The sequence below is a fragment of the Cyprinodon variegatus genome, unplaced genomic scaffold (genome assembly GCF_000732505.1).
Source record: "Cyprinodon variegatus isolate N-32 unplaced genomic scaffold, C_variegatus-1.0 Scaffold475, whole genome shotgun sequence".
Lineage (NCBI taxonomy): Eukaryota > Metazoa > Chordata > Actinopteri > Cyprinodontiformes > Cyprinodontidae > Cyprinodon > Cyprinodon variegatus.
In genome coordinates, this window is record NW_015150928.1 from 143,655 (window position 1) to 157,806 (window position 14,152).

The 14,152-nt window shown below is 35.6% G+C and overlaps 1 protein-coding gene across 2 annotated transcripts in view; it reads left to right on the plus strand.

Moving 5' to 3' along the window:
* Window positions 1-14,152, plus strand: part of negr1 (neuronal growth regulator 1) — a 221,910-nt gene that overhangs the window by 123,980 nt on the left and 83,778 nt on the right. For both annotated transcript variants that reach the window (XM_015389834.1, XM_015389835.1), the window contains exon 4: window positions 10,496-10,627. In XM_015389834.1, coding sequence (XP_015245320.1) covers window positions 10,496-10,627 — 132 coding nt within the window. The remainder of the gene's footprint in view (window positions 1-10,495; window positions 10,628-14,152) is intronic.

Genomic DNA, 14,152 nt, shown 5'->3' on the forward strand with positions numbered 1-14,152 from the left:
TGACAGAAGCAGGGCTGCAGTACATGTCATTGACAAAGACTATTCAAAGACATAATATCATAAAGTAAATAATAGGAAAATAACAATATATTTTTATTTCTATTAATTAAGAAAAATAAGTTATATTAATGACAATTAAACTAGGTTGAATAATGTTGTAATGTTGGCCTTTTCTCATACGTATCACCTGGACTGTGTTAACAAAAAGACAAAGAAAATATCAAAATGAGGTAACTGAAAAGTAAAACATGAATAAAATAATTATTCATAAATTAAAGGGTACTTGGAGTCCTGGATTGAAAACGTTACATAACACCCTCATAAAAGAATAATTAAAAATAGCCATTTTTGTACCATAGTGGGCAAAATAAGTGTCACAGCAACAACAGAAATAGAAGTTAAAGACTTTTTTATGTACAAAAGGGATGAAGCCATGTAGAACCTACAGAACATTTGAAAGAATTAAATTTAATATGTAATAACAGCTGGCATATAATCAGGTATTGAAAGATTCAAAGAAGAGTCCAAAACAGCATTAGACTATTTCCACTTTGTCTCAATCCAATTCAATCCCATTTTATTTGTTAAGAACTTAAAAAAAAAACACAACTGACCAAAGTGCTGTACATAAAATAAATAAAACATCACAGATAAAAGACAAATCACTTTAAATATTTGTAAAAGTAACACACAATCAAACAAATAAAATGGGATAAAAAAAGGATAAACTATAGCTCAATAACTTGCTAGGTGTCAAAAGCCAAAGCGAAAAGGTGGGTTTTGATAAGAGATTTTAAAACAGTCAGAGAAGAGGCCTGCCTGATGTGCTGAGGCAGGTCATTCCAGAGATTTGGAGCTGCAACGGCAAAAGTCTGGTCCCCTCTGAGCTTCTGCCTAGTTTTAGGGTTTCTCAGGAGCAGCTTGGCAGCTGACCTGAGAGAGCGAGTAAGTATGTATGGAAGTAGAAGCTCAGAGACTTACAGTGGGGCAAGACATTGAGGGATTTAAAAGAAAATAAAAGGCTTTTAAAATGAATTCTGAAATATCTGGGCAGCCAGTGGAGTAAAGCTAAAATGTGGGAGATTTGCTCATACCTGCATGTGGCGGTTACAGTAAAAGTCGTGCTGCAGAATTTTATGTGCCTCCTCCATCTGGAGACGGAAGATGGAGGAGGCACATAGCCCCACATAGAGGGCATTGCAATAATCCAGTAGAGTGCTAACAAAGGCACGGATTACTATTTCAAACTGTTGCCTTGAAAGAATTGGCTTTATTTTGGCCAGCTGCCACAAATGATAAAAACTTGATTTAACAACTGCCCTGATCTGTCCTGCCTTATTAATTAAAGCTATGAATGGCTATGAATGGTGAGATTTTTTTGTGAAAGCAGCACTGTGTAACTTTTTGCCAATAGGAGCGCTAGACCTTTAACTTTAGGGGTTTTTTCCCTGATAGCAACTTGCCATTGTGCAGTGTTGCTAAATTAAAGTCTCCCTTTGTGTTTCGGGATGTGATGGCAGACAATTTTTGACCAAGAGACTTAGAAGTAAGAAAGCTACTTGTAAAGAAAGGGCCACATTTACATCTCTTCGTTTAACCCTAGATTGAAGAAGCAAAATTTACTAAATTTTACAGTTTAAAGTCATATCTGTTTTGTTGTGTAATTCCCTTTGCAACAATACAAAGCAATTCCATCTACAAATTGGAATTAATAATCTTAAGTACAACATGAAATTTGAATGTGGGCACATTTTAAGATCACTGTTTACTACTAAATCGTTAATGATCTAAGAAAACTTTATCAGTGTGTGCCAGTTCAAGGCAAGAAATTATTTTAATGAAAACCATATGCCTTAAAGATTTCTCTAAGTGCATAGATTCTACTTTTTTTGGTTGCTGTTTTTCTTCAAATACACGCTCAGAGATTTCTCAACACAATCAATAACCTTGAAAATGTGTTTCCCTGCCCAAGGAGCATTTGGCTAAATGTATAAACATGGAGAATCAGAGGAAGGTAATCCTGCAGGTTGTGAAAGTGAATGAACATCCCAGCAGAAATTACTTAAGGCTCCTTTGACCCAGTTCCCCTCTCTTGAGTTTAGAAACCTAAGACTGACAGCCAGGAAGCAAGGAAGAGTTTATGTATCAAGGCAGACTAACAGCCTGTTTGTCAGACAGGCCCTCCACACAGTGTGATTTTACCCTTACATCTGGCCCACACCTTAAGTTTGAGCCAGAAGGCAGCAGCATACAATATAGTTGCATGGGCTATTCTCCGTTTTTCAAGAGCTAAACGGATAAATTGATGTAGAAAATGCTGTTCTATGCTATAATGGAATTTCAGCAATTCCTGCCCTATCTGTGTATTGCAGCCCTAAAGGAAGTGTGCCCATCAGCTTCCCTACACAATGTCGGAACTTGCTTACCGCAACAGAACCTAGGCAGTCATTGGCACTGAATACAGAATTAACCTTGCTATGATTTCTTTAATTTGCTGCAAGTGACATGTCCCTCATGTAAGACTGGCCTCTGTCAGTTGTTTAGATGTCTCCTGGTAAGCAGATGTAGCCCCTTGGTGGTTGCATCTTACACCAAGTTTTCTTTTATTTTTTCTTATTTTATTATCTTTGAGAATGGCATTTTGTCATTAGTGTTTTGTTTACAGAAATATAAGTGTTTAGTGTGCCGTAAATGATGATCTTCAAACAATATAGGAAGGATAAGATTCTTGTTTAATAGCTGTGACCTTTGCAGAGGCCTAGCCTGCAGTAATCAATAGGAATTCCATTTGCAGCATGACCAGGAAGATGCAACCAGATCCTGCATTAAAATGATGAAGTTGCTTTCATGCATTGGGGAATGGCTGCAGGCTAATGATATTCTGTTTTGTTGTTGTGGTATTCTTTGTTCTTGTAATAGTTTTTGATATTTCCTTCAAATTTTATATCCAATTAAATACCTAAATAAAAAATTGCATTGAATAACGAATAAATACCTTGTTGTATAAAAAAAAAGTAAATAAATACAAGGTTCTGTACAGTATTAGAAAATCTTGCAGTGACAATATTGGTATTTCTCTGACTCTCCTTTCGGTTTGAAAATCCAATGATTTATTTCCTAACTGTTTTTTGCAAAATGAATATTGTTTACACTGATACTGAAATCCCATTATATTCATGATATACTATGCAGCCCAAACTCATAAGGTTTCAGGTCTGAAATACATTACCTGATTAACAGCTGTCTTTTTGAGATTCGTAGTTGTTACCTTTTTTTTTATTTTTTTCCCGTTTTTTTTTTTTTTTTTTTTTTTTGGTTGTTCTTTGTTGTTCTTATTTTTTCCCTTCGGCTTGGTTATTTGGTTTTTTAAATTGCCTTTTTTCGGTTCTTTTTGGGGGAAAAAATAGGAAAAAAACAGCTATGTTGGACTCAAATTTATGCAGTGGGTAATCATATGCAGTGACAATGGAAATAGTCATATCTACTTCCAAAATTGTGCTGATTTTACACCAGCTCATATAATCAGCTTATTTCCATAATGGCCGACAGAGTCCACCACCATCAGCATAAATTCACCCTGAGTTGCCAACACCTGTTGATGATCAGGAACTGGTAATTTAGCCTCAACAAATGCCCAGCTGCATTTTGAGCAGCGATGATAGAACATATAAACATGACCCTGTTCACATCTTAAGTGTCTAAATAGATCCAAACCACAACGCTTTGATCACATCAGCCGTGTTTATTCTAATAAACTCCTACTCAATACATTTTATGGTGTTCATAATTTTACAGACATTAACTACACTAAATAGGCCTGCCATGCAAGTTTGTTTTCCTCTACTGCCTCACAAGCAATGCATTGTGTTTTCTGCAGACTGAAAGTAAATTCCTGCCAATGAAATCCAAAGCATTTGATTCAGCCATTTGGCAATGGTATTGGGAGCAACAAGAATAGTTGCCCTCATGGGTCAGCGCTTTTGATTTTATTGCCCTAGTAAAAGACACAAGTGCACACAATGGATTTCTACATCCTGAGAATCATAATTTCTCTCTGCAGTGAAATACACTGGGGCTGTGCATCAAGGGCAATCTTCAGGTCACCCATGTAGCGCAATTATTTAGTGAAGTTATTTGGCATGTGTGTGCCGGTTTTATATATATTTATTTTTTTACTATCCATCTATAGACAAATATTGTTTAAAAAAGCTTTTATCGGGCTACATATTACAAGGTACTTTTAGACAAAATTCAAAAACAGATTCCTCTTCTGTGCATGTGTACTTGTTTTTATGACAGTATGGGGAATTCAGTCTGTTTATACAGTCACGTCATGGGGACCTATGTCCTTATGGGGACCAAAATCCTGGTTGCCACATGGTAAAGCTCTTTTCTTTAAGCCAGGGTTCAGTTTAGGACTAAGGTGTGAATTTAGTTGTTAATATTGTTGGTAATAGTTAGGGTTAGAGTAAAGGTCTGGGTTAGGCTATATGAAATGAATACAAGTCAATGAAATGTCCACATAAGTCACAAAAACAAGAATGTGTGTGTCTGTGAGGTGGTCTTTGGAACTCTTTACTCTCCATAGAGTTATCACTAATGTTACACAATAATTCATGAAAAGAGAGCCTTTAGGCATGCATTAAAATGAATTTATGTTATTATACCCTTGCTATGCATTGCGGGCATCATATAAACAAACTACATATTCTAGGAAACCATTGTACTCTACTAGATGTGTTTTTCATTTGTTGCATTCTCTATATCATTTTTATGTTTTGCATTAGATACCTTATTAGCATTATTCCATCTGGTATAATTATTGTTTTCCAATGAATGACTTTACTCACCGTGCAACCTCAATTCAACCTGTTCGTATATTGGGCCTGCTCCTTCTTGACAGTAATAGGCATTTATGAAATCATTACTTGGCCCCTGTCAATACCATGTAGTTCAGACAAGTCTTACATAGTAACGGTGTTAGTAACAGAGTTATCTAAGTAGTCCCTTTTTACATTTTGGTACAGCTGTTATGTTACTTGCAATCTAACTCAGATCGTTCCTACAACTAAATCAATTAAGGTGACTTTTTATAAGCGCAATCTCTGTGCAGCGGATAGAGAGGGATCTCCATTCAGAAATGGGTCAGAAGCTGAGATTGGCTATGGTAATGTGGGCAGGTGTTCAGCATGCAATAGTTGTTCACACACACTGAGTGAAGAGGTATACCTGGGAGCCCTCTCTAAAATCAAAGCTAAATGTTTCTGTGATTTGCTTGTCATGACTGGGAGCAAAGACTTTATCATTAGTGGTTACAAGAAACTCATCTAATGAGGCACCTCGCATCTTGTCACTGTCAATAACACTGAGTGATGGCTGGCTGGCTTAGATTATCAATACATTGCTTTTTACTTCTTCAGTATTATTCTGAATTTACTTGCATGCTATGGTCTACTGCTATCTCTTTTACAGGGGCATACTGGAACAAAGTCTCCCAGGTTTATTTTATTATTTTTCTGGAACAGTGACTCCTGGTTCGCAAACACCAAAATTGTGATTCATAATTTAGCAAGGTATAGGGTGTTTTTTATTTTTTATTAATTATTTAATGTGTTCATATTGAAAATTTTACAAATGTTGATTGAACTTCTGCATGTTTTTAAATTTCTGATAACAGCAAAGTTATCTAAAGTTATTGTGATTTTAAAAACAAAAAAAACTGCACCGTTTCTTTGCTCAGTAACAAGTGACCTTTTTAAGTAACTTGCCTAACTTTTTTTTTTGTCAATTTTGAACATAAGACTATAATTAGAAACAAAAAAAAATACTTTTTGCATAATGAGTGGGAAGAAGACAATGCTTATTTAAACCCAGCCCTTTGCTGCACAAAACTAAAGAATTACTCGATATATAATAATTTTATTATAATGCTGCTGTATCAACAATATCCATAACAATAAATTTCATTAGTTAGAACTGGTATTAATTGCAGTATTATTAATAATAACAATAGTAACACCATTCATCAGTTTAGATTAACATTCATTATCAATACAATACTACTAACAATCCTATTCTTATGCAACCCTTAATCACCATAATTGATAAGAAATAGTCCTCCTCCTCCATTTCATTACAGGTGAAGAACCATATTTCTGTATGATGATTTAAAAATATGTATATTGGGAGAAATTCCCAATCATAGATGGTACAATGATTTAGAGATCTACATCATTGTTCTATACTACATAAGTATAGCTGAAAATCTTTTTTTCTGATATATTTTAGTTACCTTTTTTCTAGTCTTTGAAGCAAGTTAGACATATACTTGAAGGTTGAGGAGTTTCTTGTACTTCATATAAAGTTTAAACAGACCAATTTAGTTAGTGAAACAGGTGAAATCCAATCTACCTCCTGCTGTCATACTTTGATTTAAAGTCTGGGTTACTGGCGCTGTCCCTGGTGTGTGGTTCATTCTAAAAGCTGTAACTAATTTAGTTTAAATTCTGTGTCTCTTAAATGTGGAGTTCTATTTATACCAACTATATCTGATTAAAAGCCTGCCTGTGTCAGAATCTGCTGTACATTCTTTAAAAAAGAAGATTTTTTTATGACATAAAACATAACCTTCACAGCCTCCATGGAAGGCCCTTAAATCATCTATTCCCGTTTCATCAGAGATCACATTTGCTCTGCACCATTTGGTTACTCTATTGACTCACTGGGATGCACTTTTCCTCCCACATCAGTGGAATTAGGTACAGATCGTCTACACCCACTGAAAATGTTTCCTTAAGAGTGCCAAAGCTTGGGCATTATGAAATATGAGATCTGTGGTTTTTTTTCTCCATTCCTTTGTTTTTTTTTTTTTTTTTTTTAAGATAAAACAAGCTTGTTAACAGAAAATTATATGGACAATTAGGCTCTGTAATTTCTTGTTATTTTAACGAAACAATCAAAAGGTCCAGGTCCAAAAATTCTTAAATAGTCTTGATTTTGGTTAATCTTCTTTTGTCAGATAGTTTATTAGGGTCTCTTTGCTTTTCATAATAAAGAGAAACCTGCAATCAGGGCAGGTCAGTGTCTGCTGCCTTCTCAGCTGTGATGTGTAGAGGGAGCGCTGGCTAACCACAGCCGTAACATTGGCAAGTCATTCAGATCATTACCCGTTAAATAGCTTAACACCAAAAGCTGTTCTAAAATTTTTTTAAGCGATACAGTAACCCTCAAACTTCATTAATGTCATCAGTTTATCAAGAAATAGCCTACTTTTAAATCTGTGTCAAAGCTGCAGAGACCCAGGTCTTACCTACTCAGTTAAGACCTTGCTACTCAGGATGTGGAGAATCCCAAGAAAGAGGCCTTGAACCCGGACGGGGGCTCAGGGATTTCTCGGTGCCTGATATCCATTTGTAGAAACTGAAAGTGAATATAAAGCATTTGTGAGGTTTGTCCTAAGAACTGCATGAGCAAGATGATAAATTGTATTATGTTTCATGAGAAAATCTAGACATTTAAGGTTAATTTTGGTATTGAATATAAATTGTTTCTCCACAGTTTAACAAATTTATGTTAATGGGGCACTTATCTGATTGAGCATTTGCACTTTTCCTTGAAGGAATACAAAATATACATTCACCTTAGATGGGGTGTTCATGTAGACCTAATTCAGACGAGGTTAACCCTTTTATTTACATGTATTAATATTCAGTTTGTTTGTGTTTTATTTCTTTTTATTTTTAATGGTTCTATTTTCAAAGAGCTGCAAGACGGGAGGTCACAAATTAGATGCTGTTGGTACTTCTAGAGATCCATTTTGAAGTTGTTAAAGTCGTAGGGAAGCGGCTGTTCCAACCTTTGCATTTCCGAATTCTCCCACCACTTTACACGAGTGAATAAAGTGAATGTGATAGGTAGTTTATCAAGGGGTGGGGGACACCAGCCACGTTTGATTGTGGCTGGTGTCTGGGAAGCATCTTGCTAACCAGTTAGCAACTTAGTGCTAGTAGGTTCCCAATGGGAAATTACATTGTGACCAAGTAGCAATAAATTGGTGATTTAAAAACGACACGGTCAAGGAACGCTATGGACAGCAGAAACAGGAAGAGGAGGATAGTTTTGTTTCCACTGCCTGCAGCTTTTACCTATATATGATTATAAAGTCAAAATATTAATTTCCTGTATATTTGGATTAACTTTTATAAATGACATGTTGACTAAAACTTTTTGCTGTTTGTCCATTATATATGAGTTCTACCTGTTTATTATTATGATAGAATAAAATAACTCTGTTGATCAGTTTTTGGTAGTTATTTCAAATGAGTAATAAAGTTACAGAGCACCCCTGGTCTTATGCAGGTTGATTAAAAAAAAAAGTCAAATAACTGAACTTTTTATGCTCAGGGATTTACTTATAGTTTGATTGGTACATTAAGAAAATGAAAACCAGACTTGTACTCTCATTACCAATAACCGCTGGACTGAAGGCGTGGTGAGGTTTTTCCCAGACTGATGAGAGCACCCGGAGCCCAGCCCCAGACGGGCCAAACCCAAATGGGTGGAAAGTTCTCAGTCATTAAGGTCATAGTCATTCCAAAGAAATTTAAAACAATCCACTGGACTTGGTTTCCAAGTTTGAAGATGTTTTGCTTCCCATCCAGGAAGATTTTTCAATTCAAAATGTCAGGAATAGCGTTGAGTTTGAGGTTTCATACAGTAGCCCAACAAAGCCTTGTTTTTGTTTTGAAAACATGCAAATTAGAACAGACAAAGGGGTCCACCCATTTGGAATGGGCGTTGTTTGACTTATTTTGTTAAACTGCAATACCCCATACCTACCTAAGTGTCTGAAAGGTCGGTCTTTAAAGGGGATTGCTGGCCTGGCTGAATAGACGAGGTCCTCCTCTCTCCTGTACAGGAGAGTACCCCATATTGTTTTCGCATCATGCCCCATTTTTGTAAAATCCCTTTAACTAACACTCACAGTTGCTAGTTAGTTTGAAAACTTTTGCAAAATTGCATAAACATAGAGAACAACATGTGACTATATATTTAAATTTAAACCCTACTATTAGAACAGAATCTCTGTATAGTATTGTGCATATATTTAAGTAAATTTTAAAGGGAAATCTGAGATTGTAACAATTCTTGTGTTGAGAAACCATGTTGATAGTTACATTTGAAAGCCAGCCTTTGAATACTACACACAAGTCTTTCTTTTTACATTATTAGGTAGAATTTTTTTTTTTTTCATGTAATGGCATCTATGTTTCTCAGTTACCAAGTCATTGCATTGGTTTGTGACGTCCATTTGGAAAGAAAATTTTCTTGAGCTGTAATGAGTGCATTATATCCTGTAGGCTTTCTTAGACTCAGTGGAGCTTCAGCTAATAATTATATCCTCAGTTAAGAGGTCACTCACTTAAAAATGTTAGAAAACAGTAATTCCTAAAATAATTGATATAATCAGTATGATGCTTCGAAGATGCTCAGTTTGCTATCACATCTAGCAGAATATCTCAGGAAGAAGCTGGAGCTAAAGAATGACCAATTTCATTGATTGACCTTAGAAATGGCAGCCAATTAACTTTCTATCCATCAGTATTAATTAAATGTTAAATAATACAATAAGTGGCAAATTCTCAGTGCTAGGAGTAAACTTCATTTACATACGTTTGTTCTGGATAAACCTGTGTCAAAGCCATTGTTGCTTCCAGCTTTTGTTGTCTCTCTTTGAAGAATTAAATTTGCTGTCACCCATTTGTGTGTGTGGGGAAACAGTTGTATCACACTGGTAGGAGCCAAGGTTAAAAAGAAGCTATACAAGTGTATACTATTTAAATGATCTCCCTCTGAGTTTACATGTCTTCTCATTCTAACCAAGTTATTGTGCACACTGTTATGTATCTCCTCGCTTTCTCATTACATTTTTTGATGTGCAGTGGGAGCTTAAGTCTATCAGCTGTAACAGGGTTGGCATGTTTTAATTTTCTGTTAATTAGAGCTTTGAAGGTGCACATTTGTGGGGATTTTCCCTTATTAAATGCAGCGTGCGGTCTACATGCCGGTTCTGCTGCTTCTTGACTACAACATTTTGCTCATTCAGCTATAAAGCCCTGACATTTGCATTAAGTCATCAAATCCCTCTGTGTTTCAGGAAGTAGTTGCAAGCTCTGATAAGAACAAATCATAAGTGGATGGCTGGCGAACACAACAATATTTTCTTCCACCATATCAATAAAACTGAATCAATTCACTGCTGATGTGTTTCTATTCAAGCATGCAAGTCGGGTCGTCAGGAGCTCAATACGATGTCTAATTGTTATGCATGTTCTGTTTGGGCTCAGGTTTGAAAGCTGTTTACCACAAATGTGAGCTTTCTACACACCTTTCATGGAACAGAGCCTTCATCTGTACAACATTTTGGTCTGGGTGATGTGTTTGTATTCTGCGTGGACATTTTGTAAGTACTTTGCTTCCATTTTTCTCCTTTCAGCCAGGAAGTATGACAGCGGCGAATATCTTAACATCACCGGCATCACAAGGGACCAGGCTGGAGATTACGAATGCAGCGCTCTAAATGACATTGCCTCTCCTGACACCAAAACAGTAAAAGTCACAGTCAACTGTAAGTGTATCTCTTTCTTCTTCTTCATTTTCTAGTACGCTTCTTTTCACACACATCAGGAAAAAGACAGAGGTAGCCGAACATGGCACTGGTATTGTATCCCTGCCACTTCTCTTTTAAAAAAAAAGTACATCTGGTGGAAGTTTGAAAAAGTAGAAAGCCAGAGGTTGAAGTTTCTAAATATTTAATGTGAGAATTTCCTTTTAGTCTGTGCGGGAAGGTGATTAATTTGCGGAAAAGAAAGGTCTGACTGTTCTAAGCGCTATTCCATTATGCAGGTAATGAGTCTTTCAAAAGTGTAAGGAGACAGTAATGAGGAGCCCGGGCATTAATGAATGATACCGGGCCTTAGCTGTCTTGGTCACATGGAATTCAGCACCACTAGGAATGAGCAGAAATGGGGGCTTGACAATTATGGTTGATCTGCACTGTTGTGCAGGGAGTTTTCTGCATAAAAAGAAAGATCTCTCTTTTTTGGCATGCCCAGTCTGGTACAGAGATGTTAAGGGAGGGGTAGGAGTTAAAGAAAATAGGCACCATTACTGATTTGTTTTCTGAAAAACTATTCATGCAAATTTTCTCATATAACTTTCAGGAAATTAGGTTATTTTATTTCATACAATTTTGATTACCTATTTCTTATTTTTTATTTAGTTATTTTTTTTTACATCTGTGTGCCTATCAGCCCCTGTACTGCATATCACTGTGTTGAGACAGTGCTTATTTAACCTCCATTTAAAACCAAGCCTTAGCAACATTATTTCAGTCTAATGTTTGGCTCTAATGAGCTGGACATGAGAGCAGTTTTCAGAGAGCAGCTATTTATAGCTCTATTGAGACATGGGTTCAAGGATGAAAAGTGCTTTGACAACCGGTAATGTCTTTGTATTACAGAAGAAAGGAGACATTCTCAGTGGTAGATAGGGCATTGCACACACAGACGCTGCATTTTAAGACTGCAGGGGTTTGATGCTTTAGTCTCAAATATAAGTCAAGAGATTAGGTATAATTTTTTTGGTTGTGAGACAAAGTATGCTCAGTAAAAGCCTTGTAAAGCCCCTTGAAACTGAAGTTTGTTGCAGCTGGTCAACTGTTGAGGCAGTGTTTGCCTTCTGGCCCCAGTTGATTGAACATTAAAACACTGTAGAGCTGAGCTTCGTACTCCTAATTTCTCCTGTTATGAATCTGCACCCATGAAGCGAGGAACGAAAAGATTGATTTTATACATATATATATAAAATGCTTTTCTTTGTGAAATTCGCTAATACTGTCAAGTTATTTCATACGTTATCTTCAAAGTTGCCTTTGGTTTAACTGATGCTATTTCGCTTAAGTTCAAGTCCCCAAAAAGTCACCAGTTTTACAGATTCAAATTTTATTCATCAGTTTTATTCTAAAGAAGCTGCTCTACTGCTAAAGACATCGTTTTTCATTCCTTTGTGATTTTGCTGTATCATCATTTAACTTTTACAGTTTTTCTGGTCTGGAGAAACTAAATCAGAGAGGGATTTTGGTTGAAAATCATTTTATTTTTGTACTGTCAAATCCATTTAGGCATCTTTTCATTGTGCTCACCCCTGCTTGACAACCAATTAAAATTGCGTATTTTTGATTTATTTCTCTTAAATGCTTTATCTTTAATCTTACTTTAGGCTACTTTTATTTAACAGCTGATTCCAGTTTCTAAGATTACCCTTTTCCCCTGCCCTTATAGTTGATCCAAGTTGAGGTGACATGCTGTCCAAACATTACAGTACCTTTATCAATCCTGGTTAACGTGCTGTTTGAGCAGCTAATGAAGGCTAACCTGGAAGAAAATGTCGGAAGGAAATTACTGCTGCTGTCAAGATCAGACAGAAAAGATTTAGCCTTCCTCAAAATCACTGTTGGCCAGTCGATTACAGAGGGAAACAATCACAATACTACTGCATGTCATGTCATGTTATACTGATGAACTGTGAATTACAGCTTTAGAAGGACTGTTTCTTTTACTCTTCATGAAAACTGTGATTATTCTTGATGGAATTAATAATTGGTAGATTTTAAGAAGTTTTACAAAATGTTTATTGAGTGTCCATTTTAATAAAAAAAAAATATGTAGAATTTTATGTTGGAATAAGCCTTTTACATGATTGAATGTCTTTTACACAAAGAATATACTTGAATGTGACAAAATAATAATATGTAAAAATTATTTGAAAATAAGCAAATGGAAATCTGACTTTATAATCTGGTTATTTTTTTCCCCGTAAAGTGCCTGGAGGTGAGATGTGTTGTGAATCGGCCGTATATAAATAAACTGAATTGAATTTCTTTTTAAATATGCTTCAACAAAATGGTTTAAAAACAAAAATGTGTCCACTTGTGCACTGAATTCCTAAAGCATGGAATTCAAGAACCTAAAAAGGGGCAAAAAAAAAAAGAAATAGATAAGTGAAAAAAGGGATTTAAAAAAAAAGTCTTGCAGCACATTCATTATTGATATGTAATCATTTAGACTTAAACCCCTTCAGATATTATTCACCAAGGTATTACTACTCTACACGTAAACGTCTGTATTTGTTGGTATCTCCTAGATTGTTGTTGGAGTTATGGCTACTACTGATTCATACATAGTCAGGTTTTTTCTAGTTACACATGCACCTTGAACATGAAAGGCAAGGCAAGGCAAGGCAAATTTATTTGTATAGCACAATTCAGTACAAAGACAATGCAAAGTGCTGTACATGATTAAAATACAGGAAAATAAAACAGAATCAAAGCAAGTAGGGAAAAAAAATAAAATAAAAAATGCAGAAACAAAAAAGAATATTAAAAACGGTTGTACTAAATAAAATATGTTCTAGTTGAACTGTTTAACTAGAACAGTCGAAGGCAATCCTAAACAAATGTGTTTTTAGTCTTAATTTAAAGGAACTCAGGCTTTCCGCACTTTTACAGTTTTCTGGAAGTTTGTTCCAGATAAGTGGAGCATAGGAACTAAATGCTGCTTCTCCATGTTTAGTTCTGGTTCTAGGTATGCAGAGCAGGCTGGAGCCAGAAGACCAGAAAGGTGCTAAGTTTTATTGCAGCTGTTTAGCATTCTAATAAACAGAACATTTAGCTGATATTGAAGAAGTACTTTAGTAACTGGGAAAGTTAGAAAGCCCCAGCTTTCAATGTCTCAGTTTAAGAAATATATACATTCTCAACAGAGATTTCAGCTATGTGATTGGGTGTCTTTCCTTTCTTTTTAAATTGCTATATTATTATATCATAATATATAAAGACAATCTATTAATTACATAATTTTGCAGTATTGACAGCATGCTCAAAAGTTGCTGGAGGTATCTCTCCATGGTAGAGCTGTTATCACTCTTCAAAGTTAAAAGGGAAGCTTTTATATCCCTAATTTATTTTACACCACTCATATTCAGCTGTTGCACATTGGGTATTTATAAGGCAAACAGGCATAGTCTTTGATTAGAGCTAAGTTTACCTGATTTCTGGATGCTAGCTTTTATTTGACTTCAGTCTACAAATAAA